General features: G+C 46.9%; 1 protein-coding gene across 1 annotated transcript in view; it reads right to left on the bottom strand.

Moving 5' to 3' along the window:
• The window catches only part of SOS1 (SOS Ras/Rac guanine nucleotide exchange factor 1), a 215,753-nt gene extending 201,844 nt beyond the window's left edge, over window positions 1-13,909 (bottom strand). The window contains exon 1 of the mRNA XM_075339458.1: window positions 13,169-13,909. Within this exon, the coding sequence (XP_075195573.1) occupies window positions 13,169-13,255 (87 nt within the window). The 5' untranslated portion in view covers window positions 13,256-13,909. The remainder of the gene's footprint in view (window positions 1-13,168) is intronic.
• Window positions 13,910-14,419: the final 510 nt, after the last annotated feature.

Below are 14,419 nucleotides of genomic sequence, written 5' to 3'. Positions count from 1 at the left end.
AGGGGGAGGGGAGGCAGTTCATAAGTCTTGATAGAAGTTAGAACACTACAAGGGCCCGTACATGTGAGAACATGTGTGAGTGGGGGGGCAGGTCCAAATTTCACACTGGGGCCCATTGGACTCTAGTTACACCATTGCAAAAACATATCATACATTCCCAGCACGAACACAAGGTGGTACAAGCGACAGAATCTCACCTCTCTGCTGTGCCTTTGGGGCTTTCAGGACCAACTATGGCTACTTTCACACTTGCCTTGTTTGGCATCCATCACAATGCGTTGTGTGACGCATGTGACAGATGCGTTGTAAATGGTGTGATAATAAAGGCAACAGATTCCTGTGAAATAACACGTTGCGTTAGTTTTCTTTAGCTGAGAGAGAGCCCCCATCATCACCGCGCACACACAGGCACTACCGCCCCCATTATCACTGCACACACACAGGCACTACCGCCCCTATCATCACCGCACACACCGTCACTACCGCCCCCATCATCACCGCACACAGCGGTACTACCGCCCCCATCATCACCGCACACACCACAGCACTACCGCCCCCATCATCACCACACACACCCCGGTACTACTGCACCCATCATCACCACCCCCACACTGGCACTACCGCCCCCATCATCACCGCACATACGCAAGCACTAATGCACCCATCATCACTGCACACACCCCGGCACTACCACCCCTATCATCACTGCACACCCCGGCACTACCGCACCCATCATCACCGCACACACCGGCACTACTGACCCCATCATCACCGCACACATGTAGGTACTACCACCCCCATCATTAATGTACACACCAGCACTACCTCAGTGACATCCCCGCTGACAGCGCGATTCACTTCAGTTGCTGTGTGGAGCTGACAGACAGCGGTAATGGTCTGTGGCCGCTCCTGTCAGCTTCATGTAGCAGAGCTAAAAGCGTCATGGGACCTCTGTGCATCACGTCGGATCTGGAGGGGTATTTGGGGATTTTAATAAAGTGGTGAAAAAGGATGCATTTTTGTCTTTTATTTCAAATAAAGGATTTTTTTGGGTGTATTTATTTATTTTCACTTATAGGTTAATCATGGGGGGTGTCTCATAGACGCCTGCCATGATTAACCTAGGACATAGTGGCAGCTATGGGCTGCTATTAACTCCTTATTACCCCGATTGCCACCGCACCAGGGCAATTTGGGATGAGTCGGGTAGAGTCCCGGGACTGTCGCATTTAATGGATGTGGCAATTTCGAGCGGCTCTGCTGGCTGATATTTTTAGGCAGGGGGGCTCCCCATAACGTGGGGCTACCCATCCTGAGAATACCAGCCTTCAGCCGTGTGGCTTTACCTTAGCTGGTATCAAAATTGGGGGGGAACGCACGCCGTTTTTTTTTAATTATTTATTTATTTATTGTACTGCATGATATAGACCCGCCCACCGGCGGCTGTAATTTGTTGCAGTGAGACAGCTGTCACTTAGCGTGGGGGCGCATCTGACTGCAACCAATCATAGGCACCGGTGGGCGGGGGAAGCAGGGAATATGAGATGGAATAATGATCGGCCAACATTTTCAAAAGAGGAGAAGCCGCCAGAGCAGGGTGACAGCTGTGCAGCGCCGTGCCCATGATTGGTATGAGAGAGGGGGTGAGAGGGAGAGACCAACCGACAGAGAGAGACCAGGAGTGATTTTAAACAATTTAGATCGTTCTGCTGGACATGCTGAGCATGTGTGATGCCCTGGACTAGCCAGGTAGTCACAGGTAGGCCCTTGCACAAACACCTTCCCCTAAAAAGGTACCAGCAGCCAACCTTAAAACCCTGAGTCACCCCTCTCAAGACTTGACGTTCACACCCGGGGGGTGGAGCCAGGCGGTTGGCCACGCCCACCGAGGAGTTCGGAGAGCCTGAGGCGGGAAAAACAGTTCAGTGACAGGAGTGGAGGAGAGTGGTAGCAAAGTGTGAACGTCTGTCAGGGATCTGGAGCCCGGATACCCTGTGGCCAGGAGGCAGATGGTGGTGGATGCCTGCAGGAGCTGGGATTACAGCCGGTGGAACCGCAAGGGACCGGGACCGGGTAGTGGCCCGCCGGTACCAAACCGGGGAACCGATTGGAAACCGGAGCAGCAGGAGGGGTACGCAGACCCAGTACGAGGCCCAGAAGCCACTGGACCGATTCGAATTCCCTGATTGGGGTCTGGACTTTAGGTCCTTTCCCACCCAAGACCCGACTGAAGACAACAGCCCAACCAGAGGGATAGAAAGCCACCGCCCAGGCATCGAGATCCCACCGGCCAGCGTCTGCGGGCAAACGGGCTCTACCGGCACACACAAAGCTGGGGAGCGGACTCCCGTCGCTGAAGTGCAGGCAGTCAAAATCTATGGTTGCTCAGGCATAGGAGTCACCATTCTACTAACAGTGAGGTGCAGGAGAAAGGCGGAAACCACCAACCTGAAAAAAGGGGAGAAGCGCAGTCGGCTGCGGGCACCGTCCACCATCTTGTTTGGTTTACCAGAGACTCTAGTGTGTCTGTAATAGTGAGTACAACAGTGCTCTCGGGCCGCGCACCGCATCAACAAGCCAGCACGTATCCCCCTTCTCAGCACCCTCGGGCTCCCGGGACCATCACCAAGCTGCGCAACACCGTCCCCGGGAGCCTAGTCAAAGGTAGCGGTGGTGTCCATCCATTCACCACAACCCGAGGGTGACATCACAAACTTAACCCCCAAAAACAGCCTCGGCCGTGGACCTCTCCACCGAACTCCACCCCTCACGTAGTGCCAGCATCCCTTCAGAGCGACGTGACCCCCGGGTCCGGGAGAAGCTCGAGCAACCCACCGACGAGCCCGGATCAGAGCGGCTCAGCAGCCGACCAAGCCCCGGGGCGGTACATATGCTCAGTAGAATGTGATGGAATACATCAGCGGATTCCGCTGCTTAGCGCATAGAGGCGGAATCCACCACCATAGACGATCATTAGACACCTTGGCGGATTCCGTTGGAATCCGCCAAGGTGCGTTGTTTTAGCGACACCAAAAACGCTACATGCTGCGTTCCTTCCTCCTGGTGCTCAGTCAATATAACGGCTCAGCGTCGGCCAGCGGATGAAACGCAGACACTGTGTCACAGTGCGTCATCAATATAAGTCTATGGAGAATAGCGCAGTCCGTTAACAGACTGCGCAATTTTCCATAGTGGTGGATTGCGATGAATGCAAGTGTGAAAGTACCCTATCTCTGCCAGCAGCACCCTGCTTTTGGTGGGCTCCCCTGAGATGATAATGTATTAGATGTGACCTGCAGTCACATGTAACTCAACAGATAATACAGTGATACTTCTGTGAGTACAGATAGTAGTGATTGCTCCTCTGGATCACACTGCTGCTGGTTCTGCATGTGCTGCTGGTTCTGCATGTGCTGCTGGTTCTGCATGTGCTGCTGGTTCTGCATGTGCTGCTGGTTCTGCATGTGCTGCTGTTTTGGGCTGGTGGAAGGAGTAAGGCAGAATCAGTGAGATGAGAGCAGACTGGATCTATCTATCGCTGATAATGACAGACTGCTCCTACAAACCACAGATCTTCAGCATTTTTGCAGTTTTGCACTAGGTCAACTGTAAATCACAAGTTGATCACCTATTATGTGAACATCCTCACCTTGCACCTCAAATATCATAGATCTGAAACTTTGTGATGCTGCAATTGGCGATTTTCAGTGTGGGCAATTTTCAGTGTGGGCATTTTTCCTGTGCGCATTTTTCCTGTGGGCATTTTTCTTGTGGGCAATTTTCCTGTGGGCAATTTTCAGGGACCCCTTTAAAAGGTGGGGGGTGCTAGGTGGCACCCCTTACCAATCGGATCCTGATTACCTACCCTAAGGCCGATTTTGCACATCTATTTTCACAGTCCGAATACAGACTGGCCATGGATCTCCTGATCCAAACACAACAGCTTAATACATATGTCTATGAGCCTGTTCAGTACAGACCATGAAGCCCGCAGTGATTGCATTGCTGTCCATACCTGGACTGTGATAAACGGCCAGGACGTACTGGAACGGGGAGCGATTCCATCTGCTGCTCGCTGAGAACACACTGTTCCTGGCTGGAAACCCCCTTTTCATACAACACATGCTGAATTGTGATTTCATAGAGTCAGATCGCCTGAAAGCACACCAGGATTTGGAAATGTTCTCTAGTGTTCCAAATAAAAACAGCCAAAGAATAAAAAAAAAAAAAAAAAAAAATATACAAATAAAAAATAAATAAATAAATAAATAAATAAATAAATAATGATGAAATCGGACTACTACTGTTTACCAATAAAGAAATCTGGGCATTTTCTAATTTAGCAAGATAAGCCAAGACAAAAAACCCGGAGCCCTGACAAGTCTCCAAACATCCAGCCCTGCTGGACAATGGGCGACAACATTCACGGTCGCCCGATGTGACGGGCAGCACTACATGTGCAGCCTCAGTGTTCATGGGGCCATTTTGCCACATATTCCTGAAAGGGAACCAACCACCGGGATTTTGCTATATGAAGTAAAGGCAGTTCCATACTGGCACTAGGATGCTGAATCCAGGCATAGTTTATATTGAAACATCGGATGCTTGTTTGCTCAAATCTCTGTAATCAAAGTTCCAGAAATGCACTTTGATTGACAGGTAGCTTGGATTCAGCATCTTACTGCCTGTATGGCCCTGCCTTTACTTTATACAGCAAAATCCTGGTGGCTGGTTGCCTTTAAAGAGGTTTTCCACTATAAAGGCTCGCTCACCTGACCAGAGATTTCCACATGCGACAGAATCAGGATGATTGCGCTAATGTCATTCAGATCAAACTCTGACAGAGTTTAAGCCAAGTGTCTGTTTACTGTGATCTGATATTCTCACATGCGAAAATTGGAGTAAAGGTGCAAAGAAGATGGAGAGACTAATCTCTCCATCTCCTCCATTCTAGGAGTCCACGGTAGTCAGACTGCACTGGGATGTCATCCGAGTGCAGTAGAAAGGGTTCACATGCACCCATAGACTTGCGTTAAAGAGGATCTTTCTTAGTGAAGAACCCCTTTAAGCCTAAATACAGTGGAATCTTGGATTATGAGCATTTTTGGTTCCGGGAGTGCGCTCTTAAACCAGGTTACTCTTATATCAAAGCAAATTTTCCCATAGGAAATAATTGAAACACAAACAATTCGTTCCACAACCCAAAAATATTTACTGTATTTATATAAACTTATTACCGTAATACAAAATAATGTACTGTATTCATATAAAATTACAGTACACTAATACAAAATACTGTACAGTAAAAAAAACAAAGCAAATTAAACTGCAAATTCGCTTATAATAACATTGTTGGTGTGCGCGAGGGTACAGTATAAGCGATGTGCTGCACTGGTTAGCAGAAAGAAAGCACAATATTGTATCCCCAAATGCAAATTAATAGACATGCTGTATAGTATATACTGTACTGTACCAATGGTATACAGTACATATGTACAGAAAGTTACCTCAGAGCGGGTCAGAGCGCGGTGAAAGGACAGAACCGGACGTGTGCACGGTGAGTATTTGCTCTTATTGTAAATAATTGCTCTTAAACCAAGTTACAAATTTGTACAATGCTTTGCTTGTCTTGCAAAACGCTCTGAAACCAAGTTACTCTTAATCCAAGGCTCCACTGTATCAGACTTTTGTACACGTTTGATCCGTAAACTCAATTTCTAAAACAACCACAATATTTTTTCCATTTCCCAACTTTGAAATGCCTTACAACTAATGATGTGTGACCATGCTCGCCACTGCTCGTAACTTGATCAAGCATCGGAGTACTCGGGTACGCTGAAGTTTAAAAATGCTCGAATTTCCCATTGATTTCCATCATATTGACTACTCAAGTCCCATAAATGCAAGTCAGGCTATGTTCATACGTTGCGTTTTTGGGGTTTTTTTGCAGCAGAACCTAGCCCTTAAAGCCCCGTCACACACACAGATAAATCTGCGGTAGAGCTGTGGTTGCAGTGAAATTGTGGACAATCAGTGGCAGGTTTGTGGCTGTGTACAAATGGAACAATACGTCCATGATTTCACTGCAACCACAGATCTGCCAAAGATTTATCTCTGTGTGTGACGGGGCGTTTACACTCATCGTGGGCATGTACCCCAATAATCTCACATCAAGACATACAATTGACAGGGCATTTAGTGCTGGATACAAAGATGCTTAAAGATTTTATTACTCATCAAAATAGCTGCCAAGCAGAAACCTGTAAGCACTTTTGTAAATGCATTTCAATTTTATTATGGCAAAAAAATATTCCTTGTCATAGTCTAATCTGCCAGTGCTATTCAATTTCAGTTTGGCTCTGTACACTGTGCTTATGTAGGAGACATGCAGAACTGCAATGCTAACGCTCAATTCCTCATTGCATGAGCTCAGCACTGCATGAGCCGTCAGCTTTGTCTCATATCCAATAACTCATTGTGGAGAATAAAGAGATAACTCACAATGGAAGTGCTACAGCCGCCACCACCAAATAAAACCAGCCGACAATAGAGAACCTATATAAAACTGGAGGATACTTTTCCCACAAGCTCTATATATACATACATTCAGACACAAGCAGAAACATACAGACTGATAGGTCGATAGATAGTTATGCACACATGGATAAGGATAGAGGGCTAGCTAGAGGGCTAGCTAGAGGGCTAGCTAGAGGGCTAGCTAGAGGGCTAGCTAGAGGGCTAGCTAGAGGGCTAGCTAGAGGGCTAGCTAGAGGGCTAGATAGAGGGCTAGATAGAGGGCTAGATAGAGGGCTAGATAGAGGGCTAGATAGAGGGCTAGATAGAGGGCTAGATAGAGGGCTAGATAGAGGGCTAGATAGAGGGCTAGATAGAGGGCTAGATAGAGGGCTAGATAGAGGGCTAGATAGAGGGCTAGATAGAGGGCTAGATAGAGGGCTAGATAGAGGGCTAGATAGAGGGCTAGATAGTGGGCTAGATAGTGGGCTAGATAGTGGGCTAGATAGTGGGCTAGATAGTGGGCTAGATAGTGGGCTAGATAGTGGGCTAGATAGTGGGCTAGATAGTGGGCTAGATAGTGGGCTAGATAGTGGGCTAGATAGTGGGCTAGATAGTGGGCTAGATAGTGGGCTAGATAGTGGGATAGATAGAGGGATAGATAGAGGGATAGATAGAGGGATAGATAGAGGGATAGATATCTAACCTTATCCATGTGTGTATAACTATCTATCGACCTATAAGTCTGTATGTGTGTGCTTGTGTGTCTAAATGTATATATGCGTGAATATAAAAAAATATATATATTTATTCATTTATATCTCTATCCCTATCCATGTGTGTATGACTATCTATCGGTATGTATGGATGGATGGATGGATGGATGGATGGATGGATGGATGGATGGATGGATGGATGGATGTGTGTGTGTATATATTACAGGTATGACAATCAGCTGTTTTCGGTGTCGGCCGCCGGCAATGTTCAAATCCGGAGTCGCGAGTTTTCTGATGGCGGTCGGGTACAGCACATCCACCTCCTATTGATTAGACATCTGATCGGCAGGGCTGCTGGGTGTCAGACTCCGGCCAGACATTGATGACCTATACTAAGGATAGGTCATCAATGTTAAAGTAGCGGATAACCCTTTTAAATTTTCTGGAACAAATTACATGGGTGCCAGAGACTACTTTATTAATGTGTCGACTGCCGTTATCAATCCACACAACAATAACGCATGGAAATTTTCTTTCCGTAATCCTGGTCATATGTAATGGAGAATGTCCATGCACATTTCTGAAAGCACAGCTGAAAAAAAAATAAAAACCTACTGTAGAAAAAAGCGACATGTCACTTATTTTGGACAGGTAGTAGGATAAAGCACAGCCACAAAAGAAAAAGGAAAAGGAGGTGCACTTGTCACCTTCCAAACCATCCGTATACAAGTAAATACAAGGCACTCTTCAAAGTACAGTTTGTGTGTAGTTTATTTTCAAGAAAAAAAAGTGACGTTTCGGCCACGTGATGGCCTTCATCAAGCACTCCAGCAAATGGTCAATATGGGCACTGTGGCAATGTTATTAGCAGTGTATACTGCTAGAACAGGTTAAAGCAGCGCCTTATCTAAATGACCAGTATCAGTGTGGAAACAATGAGTAGCTGAGAACGCTAAACCATGTGTAAACAGCACCTTTAATTAAAGGACCAGTGTCAGCATGGCAATAGCAAGGAAAAGCAGCAGTGTCCACCGTTGTGCAGCGTTCAGCTGTTTTCCTTGCTAGTGCCATGCTGACACTGGTCCTTTAATTAAAGGTGCTGTTTACATCTGGTTTCGCAGCTACTCATTGTTTCCATTCGTATACTGGTCATTTAGATAAGGCGCTGCTTTAACCTGTTCTAGCAGTATACACGGCTAATAACATTGCCACAGTGCCCATATTGACCATTTGCAGGAGTGCACTCATCTGAGCTACACTCTCATGTTCGTGAACCCTTAGACTGAGTGCTACTCTCCATCAAGATTGAGGACAGGCTCCATAGACTTTCTATTGAGCCCTTCTTGAGCCCGGGAGCAGAGCAGCACTTTTCTGAGCACTTCGGCTCCCCAGTTTTAGGGGTGGTAGCACCTAAATTCCCAATCAACCAAAAGTTCTGACATGTCAAAAACCTTTCAGTGAGTGACTATTTTAACTACTACTTTCTAAGATCTCTGCGTTCAGTGAATGGCGGCATTAGATTAGCACTTCTCACATCTGAAGAAGCCTACAATGTGTCAGTCTAGGTAATCCATCCACAGCATAGAACATAGCCTCCTGTGTCAATGCATCAGTGTAGATAAGATCAGCTCAGAGGAGACACAGTAAAAATGAAGTATCATATTAAAAAGTAAAGGATTACAAGTGATTACATCAGCCCACATGCAAGCAATAATCTGCACTGTCCCCAAGGCATCACAAAAGGAAGTACGAGAGGGAAGCAGCGCGCTCCGATCCAAGGGCAACGAGCGTTATAGGGGTTTTCCCCAAAAAAGCGTTTTATCACATGGGACCAAGAAGGATATTAGAAATAGAGGATCGTGTGAGTCAGCATCACCCGTACAAAATACAGGGACAGATTCAACACTCATTCTTTCATATAAGAAGCCAAATATCGTGAACCCTTTTGTCTCATGGCACGGTCAGCAGGGCTTCACTAGGGCAGAAGTCACTATGCCACGGGCACAAACTGTTCCAACGCTACATTTCCAAGAGGTATCAGATCCCAGAATGCCATGCACCATTTACTATAAGAAGTGAAAGTCCTCCACTAATCTGGATTGTATACAGCGGCAGTCATCCATGCGCTCTCAGTTTCATTTTTTATGTGTATTTAGGTTGTGCTGGGTTTTTTTCACATGTAAAAAGCAGCAACAGCACTGAAAGGTAACCTGTCACCATGAAAATGAAGTCCAATCTGCAGACACCATATACAGCAGAGGGATATATAGTTCTGTAAAGAAAGATTCAGGATAACCTGTGATTTCATCACTAAAACCTCGGCTCTCTGGGATTTTTGGTCCAGTGGGCTGTCCCATCAATGATTGACAGCTATATTTGTATAAGAGTACATACAGAGAAAGCTGTCAATCACTGATAGGACCGCCCACTGGACCAAAAACCCCAGAAAAAGCAGTGATGAAAACCCAGGTTATACTAAACTTCGGCCCACAGAAGTCATAGGTTTTCTAAGTTGTTTAATTTCTTCTTCTGCCCATTGATAACCGTCCTGTTATTCAAGACAAAACCGGACAAGACAGTCCACAAAAAAGGAAACATGGATATGTATACAGACCCATACACCATAATGGGTACATAATGTATGCGAAGAACACAACGTGAAAACTGCTCATCTGAATGAGGCCTTACAGTCCAAGTCCTGACGCTGGGATTTATAGCTTTCATTACATAACAGAACACAAATAGAAGGAATTTATGTGACCCATGTCACTATGGGAAGAATGAGCTATCAGAGTACAGAAACAAGAACAGTGATGGGGACAAATGCATAGAAACACAAGGGACCGGACCACCAATTTCAGACTTGCAGGGGTTCTAGCCATTGAACTCCCACAGATAACCCCTTAATGCCATATTACATCTATATGAATGAAAAGACAAAAATGACAGTTTTTGCCTAAGGCTACATTCACACTTCTGTCTTTTTGCATCAGTCACAATCCGTCGCGTTGAGGAAATACGAAATCCTGTAATATATTTTGCAGGAATCCATTTTTTACCCATAGACTTTTATTACCGATGGATTGCGACTGATGGCCCTGCGTTGCATCTGTCTCGCTGTGGAGCGACTGACCGTCGGGCGGGAGCAACGCACAATGTAACGTTTGTGTGCGGCGGATCAGTTTTCTTACTGTGAGCATGCGCACAGTAAAAAACCATGATAGACTGTATATTCAGTTCCAGCGACCGGAACAATCAGCTGGAACCCTTTCAAACAGTAAAAAAAAAGCACAACGGATCAGTTTTTTGCAGCATCAGTCACTTCAGTTGCGCCACTATCTGCAACGCATCCGCTGCATCGGTCACACAAGACGGAAGTGTGAATGCAGCCTAATACAACACATGGATTTTTCCATCACAGATGACACTTGCTTTATCTCTACTATTAAAATACAATTTTGACTTTTTTTTATGTTAAAAAAAATTACCGCAGCTTCCAACGGTTTACAAAGTGTTTTCAATAAAGCAAATAAGAATCCAGAGGTTTCCCGGGCTGAGGTATAAGGATAATGGGCGCTCTTTACCACAGGTTTGGCCCAAAACGGAACACAGAAACTTTGGGCTATCAAAATGAATACGTCAGACACTTTCTACAAATGTGATCGCTTCCTAAATGAGTATCCCCAAAAGCAGCCTTAAATGGTGGGGACCCACCACTTCCCCTTAGGTCAACTGATATGATTTTAATGGGACTTTCTCACCGATCTACAAGATAAATGCACGACCGCTGCCTCCCACCAAAATGGGACCTCCACCAAACACAAGAACAAGAGGTCCAAAGATCCTTGCAGGAAAAGAGGTGGTGAGAATGTGGGAGCGCCTCTGCTATTTACTTCCATGGATTGATGAGACGGCCACATTGCCAAAGACACATTAATACAAAGGAACTTGGGACCTCCATCCTCAGTCGGTAGGAGGCCCTGCAGTGGGGCGCTCAGCAATCAGTTAGGCCGGTTTCACACATCCGGCTTTTCGCCGGTTTGCCGGATCCGGCGCTCTCCCATACAGTGACTACAGTACAGTGACAGCGCAACAAGCGCCGGTCACATGCTGTCATGTGACCGGCGCATGTGACCCGGAAGTTACAGCGCTGTCACTGTACTGTATTGTCTGTACGGGAGAGCGCCGGATCCGGCAAACCGGCGAAAAGCCGGATGTGTGAAACCGGCCTTATCCTCCATCCTGTACATAGTTACTTAGGTTGAAAAAAGACCTAGGTCCATCTAGTTCAACCTTCCTCCACCAGTTCTACATTTGGTCACTAAGTCATTTATAACCAATAAATATATACCACTGTATATAAAGTCTTTGGTAGTTCATCCTTTTTAGCCCCTTAGTGACCCCTAGTGATGAGCGAGCCCTGCCATGCTCGGGTCTGGTAACGAGCAGTCAGACGTTGGGAAGGGTGCGACTCAAATATCCGAGTATAATGGAAGTCAATGGGGAACGTCAGCATTTTTCAGGAAGATTTCCAAGAAAAATGATCAAGTTCCCCATTAACTTCCATTATACTTGATACAAAAGTCGTGCTCATTCGAATGTCCGACTGCTGGTTATAAGCACCGAGCACCCGAGCATGGTAGTGCCCGCTCATCACTAATAATCAAAATCCAACTACTGTAGATAAGACATGGGGGCGAGGAACGAGGCGGTGTGTTTCGAATGTAGGCTGAGTTCTCGCTCAATGCCTCATCAGGTCTAAGAGATCTATTTACTCATGTACACTGTTTGTACAATGAAATCTAATGGTAGATCCATTTTAACATTTGATTTCAATTAGATCTGTTTTGGGGAGACAATCCTGACAACCAATATGGCCATCAACAAACCTCTGAAATGGGTTTTAACCAAATTTCCCTAAAATCCTAAAAAGAAAATAGTTATGCAGTGATGAACCTCAGCTTTATATCTGTATATGAATAGCCACATGTGATCTCCAGGATCTTGAGAAAGCTGGGCCTTGTTACCATATAGCCCCGAGTAAAAATACCCATCCAGGGAAACCCACCATCAGGAACATTCCACAATGGTCATTAAGTTCAGGTGTATTTAAGCTGTGGAGCATTTATATATATATATTCTGTAGGTTCTTAAAAAGGGATTGTCGAACCCGAGTACATTTTTGGGAAGCGGTGCCGCTTGCCTAGTCCTGACCGTGTATAGTTTTCGGCTCCACTTGCCGGTCCCAGTGCTCATCACATGGCTTGCACGTGTAGTAGGCCGGCAAACCGATTAGTCTGTGGCTTCACCAATAGAATAGTTAGTGAAGCGGCTGCGGTTGGCACGTGACCACAAGTGACCCTATCACACCCAGGCAGCAGCGCAACGCCTGCTAGAAACAGCAAGTGGAGACAAAATCCCAACAGTGTGAGAGTCATATCACTTGGGGTGGACAATTCCTTTAAACTACCTGCGGAGGGGGTCCTGGTCATGATGTCCACACGGATGTCTCGGAAGCGCTCTCCTCCTCCCTGAGTGTGCATACAGCGCAGAACACAGGATTCTATGGTCTGTATTGAGGAGGAGAGCGCTTCAGAGAGATCGGTGTGTGTCTCATGACCAGGACACCCCCTGATCTGCAGGGAATTTAAAGGAATTGACCAGTCAGCAACAAATTAAAGACCAGTCCTCCATGGGTCTACAAGGAATATATGAAGAAGCAAACTCCAGAGCTTTGTGACACTAGCCCTTCACTGTACTCCAGCATACATCCCGTGCTGGACAATCTTACAAGAGAGGAGCACAGCACATCAAATATAGTTTAGTTTCCACACAGTGACCAATCAGATGACTCCTTTCACTTTCTAATCTGTCACTTGATTGGCTGGATTAAAGAACAGTTCTGCCATTGGATGCATGATATCAGAGACATGTCTTACCTTCTTCAGGGAGGAGACCAGCAGATTCCTCCACTTGGGGGCGTTCTCTTCACTAAAGAAGTCGTACTGGAGCTGGGGCGCCTGCATGGCGGTGCTGTACGATCACCTGCAGCACAGGCACCTGCGGGGAGCGGGGTCACACGGAGAGCAGATCCCTTTAAGAGCAGCGGCCGGTATTAAGGCAGACGATCGTCCATGCAGAGGGCGCCCCCTACTAGGGGCAGCATATGGGGGGCACACGCAGCGCCCCTGTGCGGGGAGATGGGGGGCGGCTGCCTGCACATATATGACAGCTGTGTGCAGACATGCAGGGAGGGACCGGCCGCACTCAGGCGCCACGGATCGGTCACCCCGCGGGTGTCCGGGGACACAGGAGGCCGCGGCCGCTGATCCTGCCCCGACAGCGCCAATGACAAGCGAATCACCCGCAGCTCATCTCCGCCGCGGGGCATGGACGGCGCAGGCTGCGATCAGGCGTCACAGGGAGCCCCCAGCGCCCCCGGCCGTGTGAGCGGAGACTCCCCGGCTCCCCCTCCTGTCTGGCGCCCAGGCCGTCTTCCCGTGTCCGGCAGGCGGCGGCAGCGGGCGCCGGTGGTGTGGCCGGAAGCCGCTCGCGGTGTCACCCAGGTGTTGTTATTGTTGTTGTTGTTTATTTTCCCCTGCGTTCTCTCCCGACAGTTGCGCTCAGCGGCCGTTGGAACAGGCTCGCACCGCGCCTGCGCGCTGCTGGGAGGACAGAAGGGCTGTCTGCCACTATCACGTGATTAGAGTGTCTAGCCACGCCTCCGTCACAAGCCCGAGCAACACATTAGATTTTTTTTTTCATACAACTTTATTACTATCGCTGCGTACATAACAAGACACTAGTGATGGGTAAAATGCGATTTTTTGGTGAGCCGGCTCTTTTGGATCGGCTCACCAAAAAGAGTCGGCTCTTTTGGCTCCGAAAACGGCTCTTCATTTCCTATTACCTTTGGCTTTAAATTTGAAGCCCAATTCTGGTATGTTTTAACCCATGATTGTATACCTTTTAGTAAAAATCTACACATGTGCCAATTTATGACATAAAACAGAATAGTTTCCAGAATAACCAGATTTTATATTATTTGCTGTAAAAACTTTAACAAACACAATGTTTGATAAAAAAAAAGTGCAGAAATCAAACAAGTGCAATTCAATTAGCTCAACACTACTGGCAATTGTATGCAGAATGGGATGTGATTTGAGAGTGCTGTACTGCCTGGTATAGGA

This window comes from Anomaloglossus baeobatrachus, chromosome 3 (genome assembly GCF_048569485.1).
Source record: "Anomaloglossus baeobatrachus isolate aAnoBae1 chromosome 3, aAnoBae1.hap1, whole genome shotgun sequence".
Lineage (NCBI taxonomy): Eukaryota > Metazoa > Chordata > Amphibia > Anura > Aromobatidae > Anomaloglossus > Anomaloglossus baeobatrachus.
This window is presented reverse-complemented; position numbering and strand designations above follow the sequence as displayed.